This window comes from Passer domesticus, chromosome 2 (assembly GCF_036417665.1).
Source record: "Passer domesticus isolate bPasDom1 chromosome 2, bPasDom1.hap1, whole genome shotgun sequence".
Lineage (NCBI taxonomy): Eukaryota > Metazoa > Chordata > Aves > Passeriformes > Passeridae > Passer > Passer domesticus.
Window position 1 is genome coordinate 76,321,456 of NC_087475.1, and position 14,785 is coordinate 76,336,240.

A 14,785-nucleotide genomic window follows, 5' to 3' on the forward strand; every position below is an offset into this window, starting at 1 on the left:
CATAGGAACAATGGCCATTATTTTAATCCATTCAGGATGCATTTAGAGAGGAAAAACACAATGAAAGAGCATTTTGTATTCTTTCCACTTACACAGTATTTTCAGATCAAGACATGAGCAATGTTCTCTAAAGTGAGCATATCTAGGAAAGTTACTTGGTAGTTGCCTTCCAGTTGTTGGAAGGTAGGATAGCTGTATGCCATGCTGACTTACTTCTGACACATATCTCTTGTAAGAGCCTTGGCTTAAGGCCCAAGTGAAAATGAACTTCATGAACTTCAAAACTGGATGTGATGTAGGCTCATAACATTAAGGCATTATCTTGAGAGACCCTGGGGCTGCTATTGAAGGCCAGAGCAGTGTAGTTAACTCTTTTCAAAGGTAAGAGATATTTTCTCACACATAACTGCAGAATACAGCATACTCCACATGCTAGGACTGTAGAATAGTTAATATTTTCTCTAATTTTAAACAAGATGCAGGGGATGACCCTGGTAATTACAGAGCAGAAAGGCTTATCGCAGTGGTAGAAAAGTTAATTGGAAAAAAAATTAATAGTATAAAGCACCTAGATGACTATGAGCTGATAAAATTAACTCAGAATGCCTTATATATGAATAAATATTTATACAGCACCACAATATTGCACAAGAATGCTAAAAGGACTGGCACCTCCTGCAGAGAGCAAACAGTCAGCCAGACAAGATCAGACATGGATTAGAAGCTGGTTATGAGATAAAGAGCAACGAGGTGGAAGAGACAAGCAATTTTCTAAATGGGAAAGGGCTATCTGAGGGTGCCCCCAGAACAAAGATTATTATTTCATGTCTGTTCAATCTGGAGGGAGGTGAACAGAGAGGTGGCAAAAATGACAGGTGGCACAGGAGATAACATACTTGAACAGTAGAGAAAGCTGTGAGGAATTCCAGAAGGTCTTTGTAACTGCTTATAAGTGCAGGTTAGAAAAGCAGCAAGCATTAAGATGAGTGGTCTCAACTATTTATTCATATAATACTGGGTGTGTGAGGGGAGGAAGAAGAAATAAGGGGTGGAAATTGGGCTAAAGGTCAAGCAATGAATCACTGTGAAGAGCTTCAGGAAAACAGTTTAGTGCAGTGATAAGAAAAAGACAAGTGACAGTCTTCTGCAGGAATGGAGATGAAGGGGTAATAACACAGTAAATATTGTGGTCTGGATAAATTTGTGGGGGACTTGTCCATTGGTGCTCAAAAGGAAAAAGGCAGGACTAGAAAAAATGAAGAGAAGCATCATGAGAGATGTAGGGGAAGATACACTTTAAGGACAGTGGCTCAAAAGTTTTTGATCATTTCATTTAGGAAACAAAGATCTAAAGAGAGGACACAGTGAAAGATAGGAAATAATGAATAGTAGCTAAAGGAAGATTAGACCTTCCTAAGTAATCTTTTTGTTAAGAAAAGAACAGGAGAGAGACTGGAAAGGAACTAAATTAAAATTATAAAAAGGAATTCAGGGGTTTTTTTCCACAGTAAATCTATGGAATTTCAACACTTAAATATGAGTTGTGCATAAGTCAAAAGATTTCTGAAAGAACTAGAAGTCAAATATAAACTAAGGAACCCTGGGTTACAGCTGTATCAGAAATTGAGTGAACTGTTGACAATTGACAATAGCTAGAAATTAAAATGCTGATTATAAATATGTTGTGAAGCACTTCCTTTTTTCAGGTGTTTGGAAACAGGTAGTGCTGGAATACCAGAATATCACACTACCCAGGATCAGGATGTCATGACTTACAACTGCCCCAAATTAATCACTAAATTCAGGAAATTCTACATTCACACAAATATATCACTGCTAATTTATTTTCCTACTCATTTCTACTCTGAAAACCATATGAATTCAAGACAGTGTTTCATCTTTAACATGAAATGGCCTTTGTAAGTTTAAATTTAAATTTTATCCCTTAGGGATGAATTAACAGCTCACTGAGCAGATATTTAGCCAAGTGTCTCACATTAACGTGAGTGGAAGTCATGCAGATAAATTCATGTATGACATACTAAAGATGTGTCCATTAATTTTAATCCAAAATGTTTTCCACTTTATTATTATTATTAGCCACACACAGTTAATCAGTTTTATTCTTATTCTCCTTTGACACTTTAATTTTACTTAAATACCAGGTGGATAAGGCACATGCCACTTTTAGAACCATAGAGCCAGTTTACTCTCTTAAAAGCCAATTTGAAACCCACTAACCTTATCCAAAGAGCCTTTACTTGCATAACGAAGGATGGAGCTTTACACTTGATGAAATCCCCAGCACCATTAATTTGGTTAAAAAGCTCAGCCTTCTGCTGCAGGCCAGATTCAAACACAAGTCTCAGTTAATTTGATTTACAGAAGACACCAGAAGGAAATATTAGATGGTGGAGCAAAGAAAGTGTTTGAAGTAGCTGAAACTGAGTCCTGCAGACCCCAGACCCCTTCTCTTGCCAATCTGATTTTTCCTAACCTCTATCCTGGAGCTTCATCTGCTGAGCTCCTAAACCTGCAAGAGCTTTGTGTCCTGTATATGGATATGCTTGTTCTCAAAAGTAAAAATGTCTCTGGAGATCATTTAAAAATTCCCTGGCACTTGTGAGCTGCCCAGTATTTCTGTGCAAGAAAGACAGGCAAATTTTCCAGAAGCAATAGGCTTCTTTTTGACTTTGTGGCAAGTGCTGCAGTAGCTGTGTGTTGGCAGCTGTGGGGACCTTAAAGTCCAGGGTGTTTCTTGAAAGAGAGGCTTCTAGTCAGAGGAATTTCAGGGTTATCTTCTCCTTACGTACTTAATGCTTTTTAGTTCCCTCTCAGTTCCTGTTCAAAGCTTCCCACTGTAATCACTGAGCACTCTCTCCTAGCCTAGCCTCTCAGGACATGACAGCTGTCATGTGGAGCCTTTAATTTTCCCGAGCTGAGAGTGCTGCTCCAGTTCCCTGAATGGAATATACAGCTCTTTTCTATCATGTCTGGCTGTAGGAAGTGATGCAAAAGCAGGGGAAATGAGAATATGAGATGGTCACAATAAGGGGTAGCTTTTTCTTTATTGCCCTGGGAGATGTTAATCATGAGATCTTTGGTCTTTTTTATAGCCTGGAAGTTTGCCATGACTTTACCAAAATACTCAGCAGTTTTTTAGAAATGAATGGGGTCATAACTTGGATAAACAGATCGTTTTATTGGTAGATTATTTTTTTTTCCTTGCAGGAGTCTTGTGATGCTCTGTGGTTCTCCGTGGCTTCTGGGTTTGCTTTGGAGCAGAGCAAATACTCTGGACAAATACTCATGACTTACCACATAGTGTCACGAACCCTTCAAACCAAACAGGCCAAGTCCTGGCAGTGTCTGCAAACATCTCTCAGGCATCGTCTGCCATGAGTGATACTGAGTTATGTTGCAATGCTCTGTGCAAGGGAAAGACAAAGCAATACATGGAAGTGGATGCATGCAGCACACCTTAATCAAAGCTCAGCCCTACGGCTGTCTAACTTTCTAAAGCGGACCTGATATAAAAATGTGTTTCCCACTGCAGTTCATTTCCTTAAAAATGCCTGGAGCTTCTCTTTAAAAAGGCACAGGCTCTAAACCTGGAGATTACTCAGCACAGAGAAGGTGTAGGGGAACTCAGGCCAGGACTGAGATCAGCTGTGGCTGTGCTGTCCAGCCAGCATGCACACATCTCAAAGAAACAAGAAATCAGTTTCCCCATCTCATTGCTGTAACTGATGAGATGTGAAATGAGTTTCCCTGGGGAATATGTGCTCTTAAGGTAGCAACCAGAATTTGTCAGAATGTATAAACCTCTGCAAACACATTGCTGAGCTGCACAACTAAGGGACATACAAGGAAAAAAGGGAAGTGGTGGTAGCTGATTGCGACTTATACCTACTTATTTGTCTCTCCTGTAAAGTCTGATGTGTTGTCGACTGTCTATAAGGTGCTTCTTCCCCCACCCCACCCCTTTTTGAAGCATTATGCCTCAATTCAAGTTTGATGTTGACTGCAGCTTGTCTGGTGCCTTCACAGGACATACATTCAGTTAATTCTCAGAGAGAAGGTTTTGATTGGTGTTAGGGTGGCAATTTCATAACCTTTGGTTGCCTTGAGAGAGGCAGTACGTACCCCAGAGCACACAATAATGTATCTTGGCACAAGTTTCTAGGGCATAAAAACAGCTTCAACTGAGCCCACCACTGCAAAGGGAAAACAAGACAGAGGGAATATTATAGGGGAGACGAGAACGCAGGAGCACAATAGAGAATTAAAAAGTGGAACTCCAGTAAGACAAACCTACTGCAGTGGAGTTAAGAAATGTAACTAATACAGTTTGATGCTGTTGGGGCTTTTTTCTTTTCTTCTTTCATTTTTCACAGAAATGAGAAGCAAACCTTAAGGAGACACTTGAGAGAAAGGACAATAATTCTCAGCCTATCCTTACACAGGGAGACATAAGATAACTGGTCAAAAAATGCTGCTGACACAACAAAGGGAATTTGCTAAGGGATTAAAAAGAGCTAGAATCGTCAAAGCAATGTGCAAGGAATATGGGCTGATTGCTGTACATCCTGGAGTTGATAGTACATGTTTAAAGGAGATAAAAGGTTGTTATGGTAATAAAGGCATAGAATTAGCCTGACAAAAGAGTTAATTCATGGAATATTGTACAAGAAGCAGCAATGGGATTTATTTGGAATGCAAGTACAAGGAAACAAAATGAGTCAGAAATGACTGCTAGGTCACGGGATGAGCAGAGAGCGCACAGAAGTGCAGTGAGAGAAAATGGTTCATTTTTGACTAGATGAAAAATGAAGTTCTTTGGTTGACATGTGGAAGTGAAGTGAGACATCCTGTGACATGTCAGGACAGAGAGGCAGTTTGTGAAGGAGGAACACCTGTGTCTAGTCAGTGAGAAAACAGCAGCTGTAGCATAATGCACACATAATTCCTGACACAATCAGAATAAGTGAGGGTCTTGTTGATGTCACATATGTCAAAAACATCATAGCTTTAGTGAGTGCTTCAGGTACTTGAGTTTTAAGCCAATTAATTTTTTCCATGTTTGTTGTATTAAAACCAGGTGTTTCTTATGCATAGAAATTAAAAAAAAATAGAAACAATAATCCCATCTATATTTAATAATCTCTTAGTTTGCATGCTACCACTGCTCAGCAAGCCAACTCATTTTTCTTGTTCCCAATACCCTGTAATTATCTCTGGTAAGAAAGCACACATCTTTGGGTCTATGTCATTGGTTTAGGCTATGTTCCTACTAGAGTAAAGGTCCTTGTGCTAAATTGTGAACCACATTCCCATAATACTTGTCTTCTTATACTCAGAGCACAGCTAAACTATGTGTGACCTTTGGATTAAATAACTTTCAAAAATTGCAGAGTAAGATTTTTTATGTCTATCAGAACTTGGATCTGTGTTGACTGTTTTGCACTTTTGATGCTTCCTCTTTCATGAATCTTAGACAAATATAATTTGGTTTTCATGCTAGAATGGTGTTATTTTTAGATGTGCAGAAGGAGATTAGATAATGCTGCATAGCAGAATTTTAAAATAAGTTCTGCAAAGTACAAATTTCACTATCTAAAATAGCATCCAGAGTTGCTCACCATCCTCTGTCACAAGAATATGAAGCTAATTAGATAGTGGATAAGCCATAGTCATAGTATTGATTTTCTGTAGGCTTCTTAAACTAATCAGAAAGGAAAAAAAAGCCAATTTTTGAGTGAGGCCTTATTTTTCTGTTGGTGCTTAAAATACTGGTCAAGAATTAAAAAAAATAGTGTTACTCTTGTTACTAATAAGTAAATGATAAGTCAAATTCCTCAGCCTTTGAGGAATTTTTTTTTCAGCTTTGACTGTGTTTGCTATCCCTATTTGCTTTTTAATAAAAGAGAAATCAGCCATCAGGGACTGTCATGGCTAAATGTTGCCTGACTTCAAGGGTCAGTGATACCTGGCCAGGACCATCAGCAGATCCTGAAGGGGTGGTTCACCTCATCTGGCTCTACCCATCTAACACTGTGAGTCCAAGCTTTGGGCCTGGTCCTGCCAGAGGTGGGTGTTTCAGGTGAATCACGCTCTGCAGTTGGTGCTTTATTCTTGCTTCTACTGGAGACATGCCATCCATGGATCAGGGTGATCAAGCTCTCTTCAGCTGGGTCATTTTCCTGGCAGTCACTGCCACTTTGCTGTTCTCAGCCCCAGATCTTGAAGTGTTAAGAGTTCTTAAGTGTTTTTACAGACCTGCTGAGATGATAGGGGCTGTCACCCCTGACTTCCAGTGCTCCACAGGCAACAGGAGAGCACCTGCTGTCCCCAGAGCACAACCCAAACTGGTACCATACACCTCCTGGACAGGCAGACCTCAAACAGGCTGGAAACTCCCCAGTTCCCTGGAGGGCTGTCCAAGCAGTGTGTGGGCCTGACTTAAACATGTGTGCCCTAATTCCACTTGAAGTTTTTCTGGCTTCAGCTTCCAGATCCTGGTTTTTGTCATGGCTTTGATCTCATTTAAAGAGGCTTTCAAAAACTGGCATCCAAATTCAATACATGATCAGTGAGTGAGATTGCTGGCAGGGAAACACGTGTAAGCATTTTCTTTATATTTCCTATATCACTGCCCCCAAGGAAAGTTATGTGGTGGCTACAGTCATCTTACCTTGAAACTTCTCAGGTGCTCAGGCACATCTACAAAGTATAATGCCATCCAGCATATTGGTGTGCTCCTATGGGGCTGTCTGCACAGAAAATTCCCTGCTGCACTTTTTTTGTATTACCTATAAGCACCAAATCCAGCTCAAAGCAGAATAATCTGTCTTGATTTAATTTTAATTATTCTAATAGTTTGATGACCATAATTTACTCAGTGTTTGACGAGAGGGGACGTGGCTGTAGTTGCATGCTCTTTGGGGCAATGATCTGAGTGAATGATCTGAGTGGCTGAGGCACTGCAATTTGATGAGAGGTGACAGACACTGATCCTTTAATTTGAAAACTACAAGGTTGATCCTTTTCACCCCTTAAAAAAAAAAGCGCCTTTTGAGCATTCTAGACCTGTCCATATTTTCTTACAGCTACTGATCCCATGAAAAAATGAGTGATTAAATGTCCTCAACAGAATTTATTTGAACTGTTCTCATTAATTCAGTAGTTCCTCAGTTTTAAGGATGTGACCATGTTATAAACAAACAGCAGCTATTTGCACAATAAAGGCTTGTCTTCCTTCTACTGTGGTCACCAGAAATGGCCTTATTTCCATGTTCTTTTCAATTCCCTTGTACTTAGATGAAAATAAAACTACTGGGGGGAGTGAGACAGGGACCTATGAATATCAGTTCTGTGATGAGCTATTAAAGTAGCTCTGGAGAGGGATCTGGACAGGCTGAATCTGAGACCAGTGTGTGAGGCTCAACAGGGCCAAGTGCTGGGTCCTGGACTTGTGTCACAACAGCCCCAGGCAGTGCTACAGGATGTGGCAGAGTGTCTGGAAAGCTCTCTGGCAGAAAAGGACCTTGGGGTGCTGGTTGACAGCAGCTGAACGTGACCCAGGGTGTGCCCAGGTGTCCAAGAAGGCCGATGGCATCCTGGCCTGGGTCAGCACTGGTGTGGCAGCAGGAGCAGGGCAGTGACCGTCCCCCTGTACCCAGCACTGCTGAGGTGCTGAGGCCACAGCTCCAATCCAGGGAAGGGCAGCAGAGCTGGAGAAGGGTCTGGAATACAAGACTCACATGTGAGGGAGCTCAGGGTGTTTAGACTGGAGCAAAAGAGGCTTAGGGTGAACCTTATCACTCTCTCTGAGTGCCTGAAAGCAGGGTGTAGCCAGGTGGGGTGCACCTCTTCTCCCAGATAACAAGTGTCAAAACAAGAGGACGTAGCCTCAAGTTGCACCAAGGGAGATTTAGACTGGATATAAGGGAAATTTTCTTTACTGCAACAATCGTCAGATATTGAAACAGGGAAGTGTTAGAGATGCTATTCCTGGAAGTATTCAAAAAGCAGGTGAGATGTGGCATTAGGGGTCAGAAGTTAGTGGTTGACTTGCTGGTGCTGGGATGAGGGTTGGACTCAATGATCTCAGAGGCCTTTTCCCACCTAAAGGACTCTATGATACGATAATTTCAGCTATATTCAATCACTGTGTTCCTGTCTTGTCTGAGGAAGTGCCTAACAGTTCATTCTCGTATCAGCAAAGTCTATATACTGTGCTCATGGTTCTTGATAAAAAACACAGGGAAAGTCCCCAAGCTGTCAGATGGTCTGTTAACTTAAATACAGTCCAGATCTTTGCTCTCATCCCATTGCATACTTTGATTTGCTCTCAGCTGGAAAAAATCAGATCTACCTACCCTATGATTTTGCAAACTGCCAGTCATCTGGATTGGTCATAATTTGCTAGGAAACCTCTTTAAATAAGGAATTTGTAATGGGTTCATTGTCAGCATCTGTGCTTGATTTTTAAAGCACTTTTTTTTAAAAAAGTTGTGGTCTATTTTTAGCTCTGTAATAATTGCAGCAACCTGTTTGGGTTCAGTTCCTTTGTGCTTGGTGTGACAGTGTGATACAGCAAAGTGTCCTAGTGTCCATCAGGACTTATTGCATATATAGATGCAACCAATGTTTAAAATGAATTCAAAGACTATATTTTTGTTGCTCAAAAAAAAAAAAAAATTACGTTTCTGCATTTCTAACAGGGCAAAATAATTCTGTTTTCCCAACACAGAACAGCAGCGTGTCTGTACCTTGCTTAGGCACAGTCCTTCCTTTCAGTATTACGTAGGCTAAATATAAATTTCATCACAAAACAGAGTACAAAATAATAGACTGTATTCAGTGTTTATCACTTTTGTTATATCTCACGCCTTTTCTAGCCTCAAGGCATTAATGGCAGAGAACAAATGGTCTCGTCATGAGAGCTGCTAACCTGCTTGCCCTTCCCCACCCACCCTGCACAGCATCTCTGGTTGTCCTTTGGCAAGTGCTTCACATTTACTTTCTGGGGCTTTCTAATTCTGTTGAAAATGCTAATACTCTGTTGATCTGGAACACAGCCTCATATTCCCTGTCATTTCTGGACCCATCTCAACTCTTGTGTGGTGTTATGACATCAAAATACAGAAGCTGCTTTGTAAAAAGGAAAAAAAAAAAGGGATTGTTGAGTAACAGAGTGATCTGTTGGTTATAAAACAGTGTGATCTTTTAGGGCAGAAACATGGGTGCTACAGTGGCTGAGGTGTTACAGACATTTAGGTTCCACTTCCCAGTTGGCCACTGGCTTTGGGAGGTCATGTACTTAAATAGACATCTCTCCATCTGTGAACAAGCAAGAGAAATCCAGCTGATCTGGTAGTCACTTGGCCAAGCTAGCTCCTTTTTACAACCTTCCTAGGGGTCTCAAGATCATCTTCCCTAGATAGAATTTTTTCAGAAGTGTTTATTATGATGCAAACTTCCCTAGGAAGTAATTTTGTTTTCTTGTTTGCTTGACATTATTCACATTAAATTCTTCACAAATCATTTAGGTTGAGGAAGAGATTTTTAAGGTAAGCCAACAAACAGATTCCACCAAAACTCAGTGGATCTGACACGTTTTGTGCAAGCTCTATTGTCTCCTTCTGCCCTTCACAGTATTTCAGTATTTCAGTTTTGGACTAATTCTAATGATATGTGCTTCAGAAATTTCAAATTGTGTAAAAAAATGTTCCTTGTTCTTAAGAGCAGAAATATTCTACAAGGGAGAGGAGGGACAGGGCAACTCAAATAGGAATGGGACTGCAAAAATGAGCCAAAGGAAACCTGCTTGATAGTTCGCATGCAAAGGAGCAGCTCTGGACATGGCTAGGAAACTGCATGATACAAAGATACCTGGCGTAGGAAAAAATACAGTCTGTCCAAGCTCCAGGACAAACAATACAGCAGGATGTCAAAGTGTACAAAGAAAAAGCTGGAAATAAAACAAAAATGTGTCCAAATTAATGATGGTCAGGGCCATTAAGGGCTGTTGGTACCCTTGGGGCCCCAGCGTTCTCATCCTCAGATCTCCAACAGCGTTTTCTAATTCAGTGCATTTTTGTTGATCCTCCCAGGTGCTGAAGTTCGTCCCTGAGGCTGGGCATACCAGAAGAAGAGGCAGAATCAGGAACAACATGTCCTTGGTAGACATACAGCTGGATCACCATGAGCGCTGTGATTGTGTCTGCAGTTCAAGACCACCCCGATAAAAAAGGAGAAACAAAGAAGGAAAAGAAAAAACCAGACACACTAATTGCATCTTACCGGACATTTACTTTCAAGCAGGATTGCTCTGAGGACCTTTACTCACTAATCATTTGAAATTTGCTACTAGCCTGCCTTAGCAATTAGCAAAAATCATTGCTGTGCTGATTAGTGTCATGGCAACTAAACAGATATAGCATACATTTATGTATCAGCATCCAAGAATTTAGGATTGTGGTTATCTGTAGCTAGATTCTGAGGACTGAGATTTTAAAAGCTCAGTTGCAGTCCTTGGGCACACAGTGCCCGCTGAATTTTAATACCAGGTATGTAGGTATTTTTGGTAGCTGGCAATGAAATAGCATTGTGCTTCTTTTTCACTCACCAGTTCCTACACTCAAATTCTGCTCCCATTTCTACCTCCTCAGCTCTCCTGATGGTAGGTAGGAATTTATGGTGGGTAAAAATGAGGAGAGAATTTGAGCCTGTAGGAGTGCAGAAAGGTTTGCCCCACTCTCAGAGGGAACTTCCCAACATTCTGGCCCAACAGAGTGAGATAGAATGCTTAAAGTCCATCATTACATAAAATCACACGTCAGTAAAGTCAAATCTCACTGTTTCTACTCGAGCAAATTGTGTGCTGAAATTAGTAGATGCTTTGCATAAGCCAGGACACTGAGGGTGGTAGGGGGTGCCAAGGCTGGAGCTTTTGCTGTGGTGGCCCCATGGCAGCCATCACCCAAGTGCTTCTGCAAGAGGGGGCTCCTGCCAGCTCCCCAGGTAAATAAAACCTGCAGGCTGGAACTGATTTTGGTCACTACCTACATGATCTGGAGCCCTGCCCCTTGCCCAGAGGGGCCCCACAGTTGCCCAAGAGGAGCCCCCTCTACACAAGAAGGGAAAGCCAGACCTCCCCTGGGATCCTCCTTGCAGCAGTTCGAGGAGTCCCGTGCTTTCCTGTGGAGGAGATGAAGATAGGGCACTTGTTTGTTGAAAATATTGATTTGTTTTGCAGTTGTGTTACTGGGAAACAAAACTGTGTTTGAGATTTAATTATCATTATTTGGTTTGGGGTTTCTTTATTTGTTTTTTAACTTTGTCATATATGCATTAATCTTAGTTATCTGAGGTTAGTTGTCTCGTTCCAGCTCTGTGTATTGCCATGGTTAAAGTGTTGACAGTGAATTTCTTTTTTTTATTGCATTTTGCTGAAGTGTATTAACTCATTAACTATTGTCTGTCAGTCATTGAAAATGTGCATCAACTTCCAGAAAATTATTACTAAATACCACCTCATAATAAAATCAGCACTTTAAAAGCTACAGCATGGTTTCCTATGCCTTTTAAACTATTACAAAAGTGCTCTAGCTGAAATAAGAAAAAAGATCCTTCCAAACTAGCATTAAGGATTTTCAAATGCTGCTGCAAAAATGTAGAAAGCAGGCAAATTTAAGTTTCAAAAAGAATTAGAGTTTTGGTCATGAATGTAACAGAGGGAATAGGGTGGCACATTTAATGGCTGAGGTTTTATGTTTTATAGTAGACATAGGCTGCATCGAATCATCTTGTCCGTGTTGGCTCTTGTCTTTCTGCCTCTCTGAAAGAGTGAAGTAGGTTGCCAGTAATGCATTATAATTAGTGGAAAATGGCATGTGCTATAAAATACAAGGCCTTCAAACCAGTATGTTTTAGTACTCCACAGGTTTGTTATAAAAGCACCCTAATGGTCTCATTTTCCCTCTTCATCAGCTCAAGTATTTTGTAAGTGCTTTTTTATAATTTTAGCAAAACTTCGCTGAAAGATCCCTTCGAAATGTTGTGTTACTTTCTTTCCTGTACTTTAACCTTGGAGATTCAGAAAATGTGGAGGTTTTATTATTTATATTAATTTTTCCTCTCTGGCTCCTAGATGTCTGTTTAAAAATGCTCCTGAATGCTTACTTGGGAAGTGATTCATCATTTTTCAAAGCAATTCACATTTAAAGAACAGCCCTGTAACCAAAGATTACCACCTTAATTTTGTAGTTCAGGACTATTTAAAGAACATCTCATTCTTTTTCTGTCTCTAGCTCAATAACAAGATTGACCCAGCCCTTCCATAAGTCTTAGCTAAGTTTGGAATGAATTTGCGTGCAAGACCTTGGCAGTACGGATTGTTTCTGAGATACTGAACTCCTGTTTGTATCTCTGACTGAGTCATGCCTAAGCACTCTGATTTCATAGTTAGCATTGGTTGCAGGATACACAAATTTTACAAGGCTTTGTGCTCTAAGTGGTCCTTTGATTCCCACCCTCCAAGAGGGACTGGGCAGCAGGCAGTGCACCAGGTGTGTGCCACACAGCACCGCCTGCCCAGTCCCACCTCTGCAGCCACGGCTTGTGAGGGGCCATGATGCCTCCTGATGGGGGATTTCAGCCTTGGCTGGGAGCTGAGTTACCCCTGGAGGCAACTGGGAGAGGCTCTGCCGTAGTGTGCCTTAGTCCAAAGGCTGAAATCACACAGTTTGGGAGCATTCCTTTCTCTCCTTTGACTGTATAGAAAGATTTAAAATTTGATTTGGATATCTAAGTGAGATGCACAGAGGTAGATAGTATGAATAGTCCTTTTAAAGACTGAACAGCTGAGAATTCAGCTAACTGAGTCAGATAAAGGCAGCAGTGGATGCCAGGGTCCAACAGAAAAATTCAGATGCAAAGTAAAAAAAAAAAAAATCCTCTTGCTTAACGATAGGTTTGCCTTCTTAAATGTAAGCTAAGCTTGTCACAAAGTTTAAAGAATTACTCCTGGGACACTTACTAATTAATGGAACCATTCAGTGCTTCCTGCTGCCATAGAGACACCATGTTCCCAGCCAGTGCAGGCAGGTCAATGCATTACTGGCTTTTTGTGGCAGTATGGGGATGATAAGACACATGTGAACTAAGAAAAACTCCCCAAAATCCAAGCCCCGAGATGCAGTGACCGTGTTGAACCCAAAAATCAGATTTTTTTTTCCTTTTTATTTATTAGCAGAAATTGCAAAAGTGTATCTCCATACATTTTTCCCTCTTTTGTCTTTGTATAAGTGTTATGTTGTTTACATACGATTTTAAGTTAATGAGCAAAGATGTTAAAAAACCCTAATCTGGTTCAGTTTTATTCGTGGAATTGTAAACCCCCCAAAATAAATACATTTTCAGGCAATTCAGAAAGAGTCCTAATTTTGAACTACTCATCAGCTTTTTATTTACTATATTCTTCTGGGATAGAGCCTACTTTCTCAAGTGCAATCTATGTATATTTTTTTTTTTTAATCTCAGTTAAATGCAGCTTTCCTATCAGTACTTTTTACTTGATGCAGTATGTAATGTGTTATCTTGATGAAAAAATAAATACTGCTTTTGAAAGAAGATCCTCTGAGTGATTATTCATATTTGGATGAAGAAAAACCTGTTATTTACTGAAAGACATTTCCACAACATGACACCATCCACACTCACAAGGTCTCCTTTTGAATTTTAGCACTCACTCCCAGGAGCATCAGGGAAGGACCAAAGTGCAATGTTGGGATAATCGAGTTTGAACCCCCGAGCTGGCACAGCTTCCTTGTGGAGCAGCAGCAGTGTGACAGCAGCAGAGCATTTCTTAGAGCTGGATTAGGGCACCCCCCCATATTTGGTGCTGATCTCAGCCTGCAGGCTTGGCTTGGCTCCAGGAGAGATGTCCGCACTCGTCTTGCTGTAGCTGCTCCTTACTGCTGAAGGAAGCTGCTGCAGGAGCTCTGCATCTCACCTCAGCAAGGGCAGAGCTAAGCATCCAATGCGTGCAGGGCAGCTGAAGGAGCCTAGGGCCTCTCAAGCTGGGCAAATCTGAGCTGTACTTCTGGGTTTGGGCATTTCCTCCAGCTTTGCCAGAAGCAAGTTTTGCTGTGTTGCAGCAAATAACTTTCAAAGCTTTGGTAACTACTTTCAATTTTATGTTCTTGTGTTAAGATGAAGCTGCCTTAGCCTTCACTGGATCTTGGACTGAATAAGAACATGAAATTTTTGCCCAATTGATTATTCACGAGCCAGATCCCCTGTCTGATAAGGGAAATACAGACAGCATACAGTAGCCTGGGAACCCCTCTTTTTAGTCAATCCTCATGCATGAGCACCTTTTTCTGTACAGTAACTCTACTGATCTGAAACAGTCAGCCATATGAATGAGCTTATTTATCCTCTTTGGTCCTTGTTACTCAGAGAAAAACTGTATATTTTTTCCATTTTTTCTTTTTTAAAGGCAGTCAGAAGGTATATTTGCTAACATTTGCTAATAAAGGAATAATTTCTCATTTCTGTTGCATACAGTGAAGAGGGCCATAGTTAATGGGTAGAGGAGATATTTTTTGCCTTTTGGAAGTGCACTGAATAAATTTCATAGACAGCAACTCAGCAACTGCAATATGTTCAAGGATGGCATAAAGGTCCTCCCACCTGGCATTGCTACACACCTCCATAAGTAATGGCTAGCTAACACCAGTTTATCCTTATGCTCACAGGAAAAGGAGTGTGTGAG

The 14,785-nt window shown here is 40.8% G+C and overlaps 1 protein-coding gene across 6 annotated transcripts in view; it reads left to right on the plus strand.

Annotated features, from left to right (window-relative positions):
• Positions 1 to 13,636, plus strand: part of PDGFD (platelet derived growth factor D) — a 136,960-nt gene extending 123,324 nt beyond the window's left edge. For all 6 annotated transcript variants that reach the window (XM_064409401.1, XM_064409400.1, XM_064409404.1 and 3 more), the window contains one exon: positions 10,119 to 13,636. In XM_064409401.1, the coding sequence (XP_064265471.1) occupies positions 10,119 to 10,253 (135 nt within the window). In that variant the 3' untranslated portion in view covers positions 10,254 to 13,636. The remainder of the gene's footprint in view (positions 1 to 10,118) is intronic.
• Positions 13,637 to 14,785: the final 1,149 nt, after the last annotated feature.